General features: G+C 44.8%; 1 protein-coding gene across 1 annotated transcript in view; it reads left to right on the plus strand.

Annotated features, from left to right (window-relative positions):
• The window catches only part of IGSF9B (immunoglobulin superfamily member 9B), a 121,952-nt gene that overhangs the window by 87,523 nt on the left and 18,979 nt on the right, over positions 1-15,450 (plus strand). Inside the window, exons 12-16 of the mRNA XM_035139552.3 lie at positions 3,940-4,063; positions 10,995-11,170; positions 11,769-11,995; positions 13,214-13,298; positions 14,091-14,252. Coding sequence (XP_034995443.3) covers positions 3,940-4,063; positions 10,995-11,170; positions 11,769-11,995; positions 13,214-13,298; positions 14,091-14,252 — 774 coding nt within the window. The remainder of the gene's footprint in view (positions 1-3,939; positions 4,064-10,994; positions 11,171-11,768; positions 11,996-13,213; positions 13,299-14,090; positions 14,253-15,450) is intronic.

Raw genomic sequence — 15,450 nt, forward strand, 5'->3', positions numbered from 1 at the left:
CGGACATGAGTTTGACCAAACTGCGGGAGGCAGTGGAAGACAGGAGTGCCTGGCGTGCTATGGTCCATGGGGTCACGAAGAGTCGGGCACGACTAAACGACTAAACAACAACAACAACAACAACAACAAACAACAACAACAACATTTCACAAGAATGACCTGCAAGGAATAGTCAGATAACAATGTGTAATAGTGTGGCTTGCCATAAAACAAAACAAAACAAAACAAATCACTGCTCAAATTACAGGGCTCAAAATACATTTCATGGCAGTCCCTTAAAGGTGCAATTTTTTACGGGTTTTTTTTTTGGGGGGGGGGGAATGATTAGGCTAAAATTGAAGGAGTCAGGAAGGGAACCTTGTGGGTTTTAATAAGGATACCCCCCCCCCTCTCAACCATTGGAGCACCGTTTTTAAGTGCTGACTGAATTGCAGTAGTTGTGAAATAGTCTTGCCTGTGCTTTTTGAACCTTGGAACTATAGCAGTTTGGGAACCGCCCCAAATCCGATGGGTCTGAAAATAGCAGATCTGCTTTTGTGGCCAAGTCTCTTGAGCAGGTGATGGTGGTATCCAGGAGGATGGAAATATCTGTAATAAGGAATGCAGTTCTCTCTTGACCGTTGCAACTGAAAAGGGTAGGAAGGGAAATGGTGAACAAAATCCTAATGAGAGGTTACAACCAAACGGGACAGGATGCCTGAATGTTGGTGGTGATGAGGAGAATGGAATAGAGTCAGTTGAGGAGGAGGAGTGGCTCATGGCTGGCTTCCTAGATAGAACAGAGCTGATAGTGTCTCCAAAATAGGAAAAGAATGGATTAGGAGAAGGCATTCTGGGAATGAAGGGTATGTGGAGAAAGGAGAAGTTCTCATGGGAATAGCGATGGAAGCTGATCTCCGTATTTAGAAAGTCTGGCCTCTGGATATCTGATATCCAGTTTTGGATCCATACTGGAAGACAAGTAAAATTCCCATATATTTATGTTTCCTTGAAAAGAGCCAACTAGCCAAGGTCTAGTGGCACCATCAGGTTCATAAAGGCTTCTAGGTGATGCATAATTGATCCAGCACTGAGGATAGATAAACAGGGAAGAATGATGGAGACTTATTTTAGAATCAGGGTTCCTTATGAATTCAAGGGTTTTTTTGTTTTTGTTTTGCAACATCTGCATAGTGTTGTTGGCATTAAAACACCAGTATGTATCCCCACCCATCTAATCCTTATTTACTACCTGTATTTCTGGGGGAAATCTGATAAGTTTCTTTAGAAAACAGCATATATCACCTGTTAGTTCTATCTCTGTGACCTCATCTGGAAGCATGTTTTCTTGAAAGTTTGACCTGAGATAAAAGAAAATACTGTTCTGCCACCTTTGAATGAAAAAATGCCAATCCATTACCCTGTGTTTTGGGTTGAGTGCTGTTTCCCCATCTTCTCTTTGCCTCTCTTTTTAATGATTTCAGTGTGTGGAATTTTCAACTGTCCCATCTGTTTGCTCCAGGAGTCAAAATGCTTGAGCCTACAGCCAGCAGAGTGGCTAATGGATAATTGGAGGGAAGTGATGTGCTTCTCTGTGTCAAGGGAGGCTCATATTTCTTGGATGATCTCTGTGGCAAATGCCATGTCTGAGTCATAGATGGTTCCCAGGAAGAGAAGATCATTTTTTCCCTTTTCATTTCATGCTCCAATGAACCTATTGCTAAAATCTGCTCTTTAATTCTTTTTTTATTTTTTAAAATTTATTTTGGCTATCTCTTTAGATGGATTGAAGAGGAAGAAAAGGAGCATCCTTTCTTGTTGGTTGGAGCAAGTTTCTCACCTGTAAATGATGAGCCTAGAGGCATATATGGCTTTAGCCTCAATATCTCAGGGCCTAGCAGGATTCAGGCCCCCAATTACTCAGATTTTGGTGAAGAACCATAGCTCAGTGTTAGAATATCTGCTTTGCATGCAGAAGGTCTCAAGTTGAATTCCTCGGCATCTCTGAGTAGGGTTGGCAAAGAATCCCTGTCTGAAAGCTGCCACTAGCCAGTGTAGACAATGCTGAGCTAAATAGCTCCAGTGGTCTGACCCTGTATAAGACAGCTTCCTATGGACTCACATCCTCTGTGCTTCCTTGATTACTGCTTAGGTTCATCTGCACCTTTCCAAAGGGTAGAGGCACAATCCTCTTCCTAGCAGAAGGTGGACTGCAGAGCCCTTTTCAGAAAAAAGTCAAATGAGTGAGACTAGTAGACATTCCATGGGAAGGACATTCCATAGTTTCGGGGCAACCTCAGAGCAAGCCCAGCTTCTCGTATGACAATATAACATCCAAATATACCGGTATATGTGGAGGGGATGCAGAGGAGGGAGAATTGTGAAACCTCATAATTATTTGATCACTAAGGGGTTCTCTTTGGCTTTAGAATATTGACTTTTCCCTGGATCACACTGTATTATACCTAGAAATAATGTGAGGTAGGTGAGCAGTCGTGTCTACATAGCCCTATAATAAATAATGTATCTTTTTAAATATAATGGATGTGCTTCTGGAAGGTCCACAAGCCCCAATGCAGCATGCAGACCACACTGATGTAATAGTATGAGCAGCTGAACCTCCCTAAAGCACAGGTTGCATGGACTGGTTGTGTATCCATTTTAGACATAGTGATGACCATCAACTTGGACAGCTGTGAAAGAGCATTAGACATATTCATGCTGAATAACGATATCCATGGCTACTAGTCACAGTGTCCGCATTCTGATTCGACTGTTGAAGGCCGAATGCCTCTGAGTGTCCATTGCTGGGAATCACAAGTGCAGAGAACTTCTCTTGCACTCAGAACCTGCTTTTGGGCTCCCCATAGTCACCTGGTTGGCCACTGTGAGAACAGGATGCTAGACCAGATGGGTCTTTCTCCTGATCCAGGAGGGCTCTGCTCACGTTCTCATGAAGTGACCCATGGATCTGTGTTGCTGCCAATGGACAAAGACCATTGTGGTATTAGCAGAAGAGGTTTCTGTCAAGGGTTGTGAAGAGAGGGAAGATGCCCACTGGATAATGCTGATACCCTCACATTAAGAATGTCAAAATTACTGATGTTGCATGGTGACACCCTCTCCTAAACAAGGTTGCCAGCTTTGAACCTGGTCGCTTGGCCTTTTAATTTCTACTTCTCTGTTCCTCTGCTTCTTAACAGCTATGTGCTCTCTCTTTATTTTGTCCTGGTACTTTGTCCTGATAAAGACAGAAAATAAGAAATACTGTATGAAGTTTGTTGTTGTTTAGTCATTTAGTCGTGTCTGACTCTTCGTGACCCCATGGACCAGAGCACGCCAGGCACTCCTGTCTTCCACTGCCTCCCGCAGCTTGGTCAAACTCATGTCCATAGCTTCGAGAATATGAAGATAATGGAATGTATAATATAGGGGAGGCTACCCAAATTTAGAAAATTTGGCTAAATTATCGTAAGGATTGTTAAACACACTAATGATCTCAAAACAGTAGTCTCAAAGATAATAATAATAATAATAATAATAATAATAATAATAATAATAATTAATATCATCTGTAGCAAGGAATCTCAGGGCCAGGGACTGAACATGGCCCTTCAGGCTACTTCAACTAGCTTTTTGGACTCTGCCACACCTTCCCAGACCATGCTCTGTGCCTTCCTGCTTTTACCTGGTTGTAATATGTCCTTGAGTTGTGATGGTACCTCTTGCATGCTTGGAGGGAGAGTGGTGTTTGTCTGGCCACACCCACCATTGACATGTGGCCCTTGGGAGATTTCCCATGCAGGAATGTGGCCTTCAGGCTGAAAAAGGTTCTGCACCCCAGTTTTAAAAAATAACTCTATAATTTGATGTGCAACAATTCCCCACCCCCTAATCATTTCCTCTCAGCATCTTAAACAGTTTCATTCTTTTTTCTCTCCCCCTCTTCCCTGTTTTCAGGCACAAGCCCCCATGCCCCGGGCAACGTGCGCATCGCTGTTTCCATGACCTCTGCCAATGTTTCCTGGGAGCCTGGCTATGATGGTGGATATGAACAGACATTCTCAGTTTGGTACGGCCCTCTGTGAGTCATCCCAGCATGCTTTGCTCTCTGCTTCTTTTCTTTCTCACTCGGCCAGAACTCGGAGTAGAAAGGGGCCTTGCCCTTCTCACGCTGGAGTTCCCCCGAATAGCTTGTTTTTAGCCTGATGTGCTTTGAATGCCCATCACTCTAAGCGAGCCAGCAAAGGGTGTCAGGTGTACCCAATACAGTATGTCTTTTCCAAAGAGGAAGATTAACACAGAATAGGATTTTCTCCACCCCTCTCAGCGGTGCCTGTATCCACTACTGCGAGGCTGTTCATGTGCTTTGTTTAATACATTTATCTTTTGTCTTTGTTTCCATAATGGAACTCAAGGTGTTGTAGGTGGGTTTCTGGGCACTGACCAGGCCCAGACTTCCTGAGGTGCAAACCAGAGGTGACATCAAGCATTTGATTGGCCCTTGTGTGCTTAGCTTTTTGTTTTACCAAATAGCAGCCAAAGTGGGGAGCAGGGGCCATTTGGAGCAGAACTCCAGCATTGGGGGAAAGGGGGTGTTGGCACTTTGTCCCCACTGCTGTCACACTCTTGATTCCCCCTCCAGCTGCTCTTTTACAGTTTTTCTCCTGCTCTCATAACATGAGAACTTGTGGGCCCCCAATGAAGCTGAATGTTGGAAAACTTAGGACTGATAAAATAATGCCCTTCTTCATGCAGCAGATAGTTAAACTATGGAACTTGCTGCCACATCGCTTGTGTCTCATGAAGTTGAATGCAACCTGCCAATGATATATTCATGGTTTTTTGTTACATATATAGACAGAAATCAAAACCAAGTGTTTCCTGTTTGATTTTGATTCCTGTACAAAAGATAGGACATCCAGTTTTGTTTTAAAGTTTCTATTGAGTGGTTTCTTCCATTCCATAGTTTATTTTATTTTGTCATTTAGACCCCACCTTTCCTCCAAGGAGCTCAAGGTGCCATCAATTGCTCTCCCCCTCCCTGTTTTTTCCTTGCAACAATTGCTTATAGCTCATGATTTTATTCATGATCATTACATCCCAGGTCTTGTGGGGGATAGATAGACAGATAGTAGCTACAATGTCTATCATCACGAGCTAGCTCAGAGAGCACCAGGATTGCAAAGAAGGGAACATAGTGCAGAGGGTAAACTGCAGGCATGGCAGGTGGAAGATCCCAAGTTTTCCAGAATCTCCAGTTAAAACCGTGGTGGGGTACCTCTAGCCTTCCAGATGTTATTGGACTCCAACTCCTGTCAGCCCCAGCCAGCATGACCAATAGCCAGATATGGTGGGAATTGTAGTCCAGCAACATCTGAATCCAAACTATCAGGTAGCAGCAGGTGATTGGGAAGGACCCTTCTTTGCCTGAGACCCTGGAAAGCTGTTGTCATTCTGTGCTGGTCTAGATGGGCAAATTGTTGTAAGGCAGCTGCATGCCTTCCCATTTCAAGCTCTTTGCCAGATTAGGCAGGTGCTCAGATGTTGCTGCAGCACAGCAAATTCATTGCCTTGCGCACTGTTTGGCAGAAAGGGGCCTCCAAGCTGATTGACATTCTGTCCCTCTGTTGACTCTGAAGGAAAAGTAGAGGTGACAGTGACCTGCATTTCTCATCTCAAATCCTTGGGGACCTTCTCCCTACCCTTTCTTCTCCTCTTATTCCCCTCCCTCCCCTTGATGGTCCAAGCTGACCAGCTTGGGGGTGAGGATGGTGGGTTGCTGATGGAGTAGAGATTGGCTATGTGCTTCCCCATCATAAAATCTACTTGGCTTCATGAAGAGGATAAAGGTAGCGCTCAAGAAAGTGAGGGTTATATGATTATTTAAAGAAACAAACCGAGAGAAGGAAGGAAGGAAGGAAGGAAGGAAGGAAGGAAGGAAGGAAGGAAGGAGAGATATGGGAGATGGGGGTGGGATGAAGGAAAAGGGTGTTGTGGGGAGTGGAGGAACACAGATCAATCAAGGGAATAGGCTTAGAGTACAAAATTTATGCAGCTGCAATGCGAAGGAACGATTAAACCATGTTCCCTCTGTGAGCTGCATCTCACCTTGGAGGGGAACAGCCAGATTGCTGTCAGCTGTCCTGGCAATTTTTACCCCTATCACATTGTTGGGAAACGGGGATATTTTCAGAACCTTTAAAACAAAATAGGTTAATTTTCTTTGGCTTGGGTCTTAAGGAGTCCTCAGGGGTGCGGGAGAGGAGCATAGGCACCTGTGGCAGATGCTTCTGCATTAAGCCAGCTCTCTGGATACAAGATGCTTCCGTTTTTGGAAGGTTCCCAAAGAAAAGAGTAGCATCCCCAAAGAGCCAGTGTGATGTAATGGTTAGAGGGTTAGACTAGGATCTGGGAGTCCAGGGTTCAAATCCCCTACTCAGCTTACTATGTGACCCTGGGGTGGGAGGCAGTCACTGTCTCTTAGCCTAGCCTACCTCACAGGGTTGTTGGGAGGATAAAATGAGGAGGTGGGGAGAGCTATGTCCATAATCTTGAGCTCTTTGGAGGAAAGGTGGGATCTAAATGTAATAAATAAATGATAAATATTTTTTCCCCTCTCCAGGGAGCCTGTTCCATGCTGACTCACCTGCTGAAGAAGCCCTGCATTTCTTTTACAGGGACTCCGCTGCCCTCGCAGAGGATTCTGGGGCATACTTATTTCATGCAGGTCCCTGGTTGGGTCTGTTCATGGCTCTGCGTGAACTGAGCACAACCTAAAACATTCCCAGTGCCCTTCCAACATCTGGCATTGCAGGGGGGGAGATTGCAAATGACAGACAAGCTGTCTTTCACCGTTAATGATTCCCACCATCCAGAGGAATCTCTAACTGAGCTTTGGGGAACCCCAGAGTGCTCCAAGAAATGGTTTCAAAGTTACTGCCCTAAGGAGTTGATGGCTTCCATCTTTAGCAAAGAGTTGCAATTTGTTACCCAGTGGAGCCACTTATTGGTGCCATGCTAAATTCCCCCTCCCCTTTTAATTTACATCCCGGGATTCTCTTTCCTGCTTATTCATTTATTCTCCCCAAGTGAAATCCAGTTGGGTTTGGTTTTGTGTGTGTGTGTGTGTGTGTGTGTGTGTGTGTGTGTGTGTGTGTGGTGCAGCTTGAATGATCAACAGCTGGATCTTCCCTTTAGCGCAAGAAATGACAACATTTTCTCGGTCTATGGTTGTATTCCAACAGGGATAATCTATCAGAGAGAGTCTGCCAACTGTGAGCAGACATGAAGCCTGCAGAGGGGCAAAAGCAAAAAGGAGACGACCTCCTTTCTCTCTCTACCCTTGTCTCCTTTCTCCCCACCCAACAATCTGCCAGGATCTGCCAGAGGTCTGAACTGCTTGCTTGCAGAGGGCTTTATTGATGTTAGTGGGAGGGCCTCATGCAGTTTGAGGTTGCCTGCCTGCTCCATAGGGCCTTATCCACTTCCACTGTTGTCTATGGGTTGTAATCCAAAGTCGTGCTAAATTATAATGCCAAATTGTCAACACACCTGACCGTATCAGCTACTTCAGCAGGAAGAAGTGTAAATGCCATCCTTAGATTATTCAGAAGGAAAGGCACCGGCTTCCTTCCTATGACCCTAAAAGTTTTTCAGGCAAAATCCTTAGCCCAACTCTTGTATGGCTCACAAATTAGACTTTCTGCCAATCTTAAGATCCTTGAAACAGTACAACCAAAAATTTTAAGATCTCTATTTGGTACCCCAAAGAGTGCATCTAATGCAATGTTAAGGCAAGAGGCAGGACTCCCCAGAGTCGAATTAAAAGTCTGGGAGCAAGCAATATCCCTCTGGTTGAAAATTCATACCAATCCAAAGGGAATGTTACCTCACTTCCTGGCTGCAGTTCCCCATCCACCCTGGCTTACGCAAATAACTAATAAGATCAAACAAATTGGCCTAAACCCTGAATATCTTTTTAACGGAACTCTGAATAAGGCAAAAATAATTATTACTCAGAGACTTTACGATGTTGAATTACAGCAAGAAGATGCCTTACTCCCGGAGAATTACAGATGTCTAAAATCGTGGCCTAACTTTGCAGCCGCCCCTTACTTACCTAACATCACTAATGAGGCCTATAGATGGGCCTTTGTGGCAATGCCCTCAGCTGTGCTGTACGGCAAATTTATGCGGATACCAATCCATGAACGCCTTTGCCCTTGCATGTCCAATAAGGTAGAATCTGTCACTCACATTCTTTTATTTTGTGAATTTTACAGTGAAGAACGAGCTCGACTTATTTTACCCCTCTTGTCAAAATTTAAACCCTTAAAATATTATTTGGAATTCTCCTCCGAAATTTTACGAAAATTCCTTCTGGAAGATTCCTCAACTCCAGTATCATATGATGTGGCCAAATTCTGCACTTTAGCTATTAAGAAACGTAAATATCTTCTATTGAATAATATATTGCAAATGCCTTCTGTGTAATGGTTTTGCTTCCGGTGATGTTATTGCTGATTCTTTGTTTGGAATTATGGTATTTTGTATTGCTGGCTTTTGCTGTAATAAAACTAAACTGAGTGCTAAATTAAATAAAAAAATTCCTTCAGTAGCACCTTAAAGACCAACTAAGTTTACATTTTGGTATGAGCTTTCGTGTGCATGCACACTTCTTCAGATACACAGTGTATCTGAAGAAGTGTGCATGCACACGAAAGCTCATACCAAAATATAAACTTAGTTGGTCTTTAAGGTGCTACTGAAGGAATTTTTTTATTTTGCTTCGACTCAGACCAACACGGCTACCTACCTGTAACTGCTGCTAAATTAAAGTCACTTAGTGGTATACTTGTTGCACGCTTGAAATGTTTTGCCCCAGCGGAAAGTTGTCGCTGAAAGTTGTCGCTGAAGAGAATGCATGAGCAGGTTGCATGACAAGTTGTGCAATGTATTGCACAGAGAGTTTCCACTAGCACCACTGTTGTGTTGGCATCTTCTTTTGCATAACATCAAAACTCACAGATATAGCCAGGTCCAGCCCAATATGTCTGGTGCATGCTGGAAAGACGCTAGGGCATCTAACCCAAAGGCAAAACCACTGGTCAGAAAGGGAGGCTGCTGAAGGCAGTGTGCAGGTGACTGTCCAGTGGGGAGAAGAGGAATGGAGGAGGTAGCAGAGTCAGATCAGCAGAGCAGGGTAAGGATCAGAGCTCCTGCATGCAGTAGGTGCTTTGCTGCACAGGCAAAGCTTGCCAACAGGAGATGTTACAGAGGAACAGGAAAAGACAGGGACCAATCACTGTGAAGAGGGGCAGAGCAATACAGACGGAAGCTGCTCGGACCTGAAAGGGACCCATGTCTTCCCAAATTGTTCCTTGGAAGGGCTCTGGTTGAACTCCAAAAGTGTTGGGGGGATCCTGGCAGGCACTGCTGCCTTTGCCCTATGTGCTGCTGTCCAGATGGTCCCATTGTCCACTCTAGCCTTTGTTTTGCTGCCTGGATCTTGCTCTGGCTTCACTTTAATCACATACTTGCACCTACTTCCGCCTGCAGCCTCGTTTCTGCAGAAGCAGATGCTCTCGGTGGAAGCATTACATAGGATTAGTGGTGCAAAGGAGAATTGTCAGTTCAATGGGCCAACCCCATTTTGTTCCTTGAGGCAAAGGGCAAAGATGGTGGCTCCCTCAAGTTCATGTACAGAAGCTGACCAAGGCTGGCAGTGGAATCTTATCTCAATGCCGAACAGCAACCTCCACTGCCCTGAAGGAGAGCAGGCTCACTTAGGGGGTGCAAGCCTGGCCATGTGGTGCTGCAAGCAGCCCTGCCCAATCCTCACTCCTCAGCATCTGCTGCCTGCAGTGACTGCCTCACTCTTCCTTATGGTAGGGACAGCACTGGGCAATCCCCATTGCCTTCTTTCAATGCTCTGCCTTCCGTTCCGTTGGCATCGGCAGGCCCTGGAATGCGACCAGGAATGAAATCATTTCTTGGCCATGGTCCTCATGGGGGGTGCTGCTCAGGTGAGTCTAGCCTGAAGGCAGCATTTGGCTCTGGCATTAATTTGGCAGTCCCACTGATGACGTATGAGTCAGCCTAGCCTCCCACCTGCTTAACCGTTAGCAGAGCTAGCACCGTGTGCCAAGGAGAGGGCTGACAGTAATTAATGTTTAGATTTGCCGTGACAAATAATCAGAGGCTGATGTGGCAAGAGACCCATGGGTGCAAGATGGCTGGATGAAAACATATCATTTCCGATTATTATTGTACTGTTGGGGGCTGTCATAATTTCATTAGTTTACATCCGATTGGATGGAAAGATCTGTACCCAGGTTTAGAGTGGCAAGCAAAAAACCAAATTACATCTCCCTCCTCTTTTGCTGCAGTTGAAACAGATCAAGCCTTTAGAAACCCGCACACAGACACTAGTGGTGCAAAATCGCAGGAGTGTGTGTGTGTGTGAAGAGAGTGCGAGAAGAAAATCATTGCATAAACTGTTGGGTGCAGAATTCAACTTCCTATATGTGTCACCCTTCATTAAAATCAACAATCAGGTTTCTAGCCCATATGATGGTAAAAACAGGTTTGAAACCTTGTGAGCAACACCTGTTGCCTTTGCAGGAATCAGGGGAGTCTCTGAATAAGATCTGTGGGAAGCCAGAGGGTGTGGGGTTCCGGTCTCATTTCCCCCTCACATGTAACTAGCAGGAGCAAAATAAATAATGCAAATCTGGAGTGATAATGCAAATGTGCTGGATTGAGTCTGGCCACAGAATCCAGCATTGCTTGCCATGAAATTTGAGTCATGTTGGTGCAGAATTTTGTATTTAGCAGAGTCCTGGGTGTCATTGGATCCAACCCCAAGTAGCTCCATTGTTCATTAAGGAATTATCTCTCTCTTTTTTCCTCTTTCTACACTTTTCTTTTCTCTCTCTTGTTCTCTTTTTTCTCTTTGATTTCTTCCCTCTAAAGAACCCGCCCCTTCGATTGTCTTTCTTCTATCTTGCCAGGATGAAGCGGGCACAATTTGGACCTCATGACTGGCTCTCTTTCCCAGTGCCAACTGGGCCCAGTTGGTTCCTCATGGATAATCTAGAACCGGAGACTGCCTACCAGTTCAGTGTCTTGGCCCAAAACAAGCTAGGCACGAGCTCCTTCAGTGAGGTGGTCACTGTGAATACTTTAGGTGAGACTCAGAAGAGGACCTTGATGATCCAAGGTCCCATTAACTGAAATGACAAATCCACTTAAAAAAAGAATGAATTACTAGCAGCGTTGTACCCAGTGTTATTCTGGAATTCTAAGAAACCAAAAAACTTTCAAGGGTTCGCCAACTGGTTCAAAATGGTGTCTAATTGCATCCAAGCATAGACTAAACCCTTCTCATTGATCTCAGGAACTGCCAAGCAGAATTTGGTTATAACATCTTAAGAAAGGGGGGGGGAGGCACATGGAAATTTAGTGCTGTGCTTACTCTCAGTAAAAGTAAAAGGTTGAGCCAAAGGTGTCATGGAAGAGCAGAGCTTCGAGGAAGCAGTTAAAGGGCAGCAGGATAGGTGGAATAAAGCAGGTATTCTGAGGAAAACATTCTGGGCATAAGGGACAGCAAGGGTGAAACGGCAGAGCTTTTAAAGCAGAAGTGGTCAAATACTTTGGCAAATGTGCCACAATTCCACTGTAAAACACAAGACCCATCACCGCCCCCTCCCCCAGGTTTCTTGCGTCTGTTTTAAAAATATTTTTTCCCCTTCCCCTTCTATCCCAACATTTTTTTTTATCTTCAGCATTCCCTGTCACAACTCCAGAACCCCTGGTGCTGGTTACTCCACCAAGGTGCCTAACAGCCAATCGGACGCACCAAGGAGTCCTATTGTCATGGCTTCCTCCAGCCAATCATAGCTTTCCGATTGACCGTTATATTATGGAGTTTCGGGTTGGAGAAAGATGGGAGATTTTAGATGACGCCATCTTGGGAAGTGACAGTGACTTCTTTGCAAAGGATTTGACTCAGGTAAGTGGATGACAGATTGAACCTACAGTGTGGTGGTCTTTCTGGGGAATCTTGGAGTGAATTAAGTGTGGAAGCTTAATAGGAATTCCTTAATAAGAAGGCTAGTAATAATAGGCAAGCTTCCCTGAAAGACAAATTGTCTCCCAAACTGTTTATCTTTCCTTGCAATGTTCTGCCACAGAGGAGTGTTAGGTATGTTCCAGGCTGCTCTCTGAGGGCAAAAATGAGGTTCCAGGAAGCCTGAGCAGCGCTGCATATGAGCTTCTCTGTACATCCTAGAACAGTGTTCTTCAAGGTTGAGTCTCCAGATGTTGTTGGACTACAAATCCCATCATGCCCAGCCAGCTTATCCAAGTGTCCGGGATGATGGGAGTTGAAGTCCAACAACATTTGAGGATCAAAGGTTGAAGAACAGTATCCTAGAGCATAGCCCTACATCTTCTGTAGAAGAGGTTCTACAGAAGACTGCAAAGGGTTCGTTGGCAAATAGGCCTTTGGAGTACCAGAAATGATGCCCTAATGGTGAAAATTTCTAAGACACTGCTCTTTCATTTGAGAAGAGTGTTTGATGTACTATCCATCTCTCCAAACTAGGGATGCTTCTGAAATTTCCGTCCAAATTCCATTTTTAAAATTATGTATATCAGAATTTCTCCCTGGATTTGGGACTTGCAAATTACCTGGTCTTGCCTCTGAAGTGGAACCAATGCATTAGTATTCCTCTGTGCTCCATTTTAAAAATAATATTAATTATCTCTATTCTCTTTTATGATGTTTAATTTTATGTTTTATATTTTTACCACTATAAGCCACCTTGGTAGCCCTTTTGACTGTGGGCAGGTGGGGTATAAATGGAATTGTGAATTCAGTTTTACGAAGCAAGTGTTAGGTAATCAAGTGATATGTGTGGGTGTATGTTTGGTGTTAAATGGTCCCTAAGGAAACCCACTAAATACATTTTGGGGGCTTCATTGCTGCACTCACTATTTCTTCGGAGACCCAAGAATACTCTGTTTTCTGACTTAACTACAAGTGTTGCAACCTGATGACTCTAGATACTAAATGTGGCTAATCTCCCTGCATGTATAAAGCCAATTCCTTTGCCACCACTGGGAAAATATACTGTTTCCAATTAAAAACTGAGTCCAACTGTTGACCACACAAATGTCGGCATTGGTGTCAGGCGATGTTTGATAATGCACATATTTCATGCCATAGGATACATGGTACGAGTTCAGAGTTCTGGCTGTCATGCAAGACCTCATCAGTGAACCCAGCAACATTGCCGGTGTATCCAGCACAGGTAAGGAAGTGCTTTCTCCACCTTCCATTAAGCTTTTTCACCAGCCAAACCTAATCTGCGGAAGGGCAAGATCATCACAAGGAGTGGGTCCTTCTTGAGGATGGCCTCAGAACTGAGGAATTGTCCTGGCCCTCCCTGCCAGTTGGAGGATTTGAACTCAGTTTTGTTTTTCTGCCAAATTATTTAATGCATAAATCTGAGTGATACATAGAGGAGGGTAAGGCTATCAATGGCTACTAGCCACAATGGCCATGCTCTGCCTCCACTATTGGAGGCAGTATTGCTTCTGAGGAGGGGAGAGTGTTATTTTGCTTGGATCCTGCTTATGTGTTTCCCTTGGGCATATAGTTTGCCTCTTTGAGAACAGGATGATAGACTAGAAGTGCTCCTGGCCTGATCCAGCTTAACTTGTGGTTCTCCAGATCTTGTTGGGCTATTCCTCCCACCATCCCTGACCGTTGGCCATGCTGACTGGGGCTGATGGGAGATGTAGTTCAACAACCTCTAGAGGGCCATAATGGACCTGCTAAATGTTCAAGGTGCCAGAAGCCTTGATTTCTACCCCCCCCCACATGATGTGTTTGAGATGTTGACTGTTGTCCAAACCCCTTCAAAGCTGCCTACCACAGCATGGCAGCATCAATATTTCCCAATGAAATCTCCTCAAATGTGTGTGGTGAAGAGATGATGGAAGTAATTCCATTTGTTTATTCTTACTCTGACGGTCTCCCTGAAGAACAAGTGCCTATAGCAGTGTCTTTAAGAGGCTCCCCTATTCTCTATCTCTCCCAGACATATTTCCACAGCCAGAGCTGACTGATGAAGGCTTGGCCCGGCCTGTGCTGGCTGGAATAGTTGCCACCATTTGCTTCCTCGCGGCTGCCATCCTATTCAGCACTCTAGCTGCCTGCTTCGTCAACAAGCAACGCAAACGGAAACTCAAGCGCAAAAAAGGTGAGACTGTACTTTGCATTTCCTGGGAAATTACGGCAATAATCACCTAGGGGTCAAGATAGCCTTATATTCTGAAATCTTGAGGAAATGGTTCTGGGATAAGCATGCTGCATTCTAAGACACTTGCTTTTCTAGGCACAGTGTGTGTGTTCAAACTATTTCCCTTCCACCAAACTTAGGCCGCATTCACACCATCCATTTAAAGCACCATGATACTACGGTACTTTAAACACCAATGGCTCCCCCCAAAGAATTCTGGAAGGTGCAGTTGGTTAAAAGTTCTGAACATTGTTAGGAGGCCCCCATTCCCCTCACAGAGCTACAATTTCCAGAGTTTTCTGTGAGGAGGAATTGATAGTTAAGCCATTCTGGGAATGGTAGCTCTGGGCAGGGAATAAGGACCTCCTAACAATTCTGAGCACCCTGAAAAAACTATCTCCCAGAATTCTTTGGGGGAAGCCATGACTATTTAAAGTGGTATATCAGTGTGGTAAATGGATGGTGTGAATGTGGCCTTAAAACAGGCATCCCCAAACTTGGCCCTCCAGATGTTTTGGGACTACAACTCTCATCACCCTAGTTAACAGGACTACTGGTCAGGGATGATGGGAATTGTAGTCCCAAAACATCTGGAGGACCGAGTTTGGGGATGGCTGCCTTAAAATCTGAAGAAGTGTGCATGCACACGGAAGCTCATACCAATGACAAACTTAGTTGGTCTCTAAGGCAGTGTTTCTCAACCTTTTTTGGGCCACGGCACACTTGTTCCGTGAAAAAAATCACGAGGCACACCACCATTAAAAAAGTTAAAAAATTTAACTCTGTGCCGCCCTATATTATAATTATGACTGTAAGAAACACTTGCCAAATATTGCTTTCCGGTGGGTCAGTGATGTGTATTGGCGGCCGCCAGGCTCGTTTGCACTGAGCTTTGGGAAAGAGGAGGAGAAATATTGCTTTCCGGCGGGTCAGTGCTGTATATTGGCGGCCGCCAGGCACGTGACAATGCAAATCGCCCTTCCAGTCGCCGCACGTCGCGGCACACCAGCCAGCATCTCGCGGCACACTAGTGTGCCACGGAACAGTGGTTGAGAAACGCTGCTCTAAGGTGCTACTGGAAGGGATTTTTTTTATTTTGTTTCAACTGCCTTAAAATGTATGTCTGCTTGCCTACTTTGGTACCCAGCTAAGTTGTGTA

Source organism: Zootoca vivipara, chromosome 14 (assembly GCF_965207765.1).
Source record: "Zootoca vivipara chromosome 14, rZooViv2.hap1.1, whole genome shotgun sequence".
Lineage (NCBI taxonomy): Eukaryota > Metazoa > Chordata > Lepidosauria > Squamata > Lacertidae > Zootoca > Zootoca vivipara.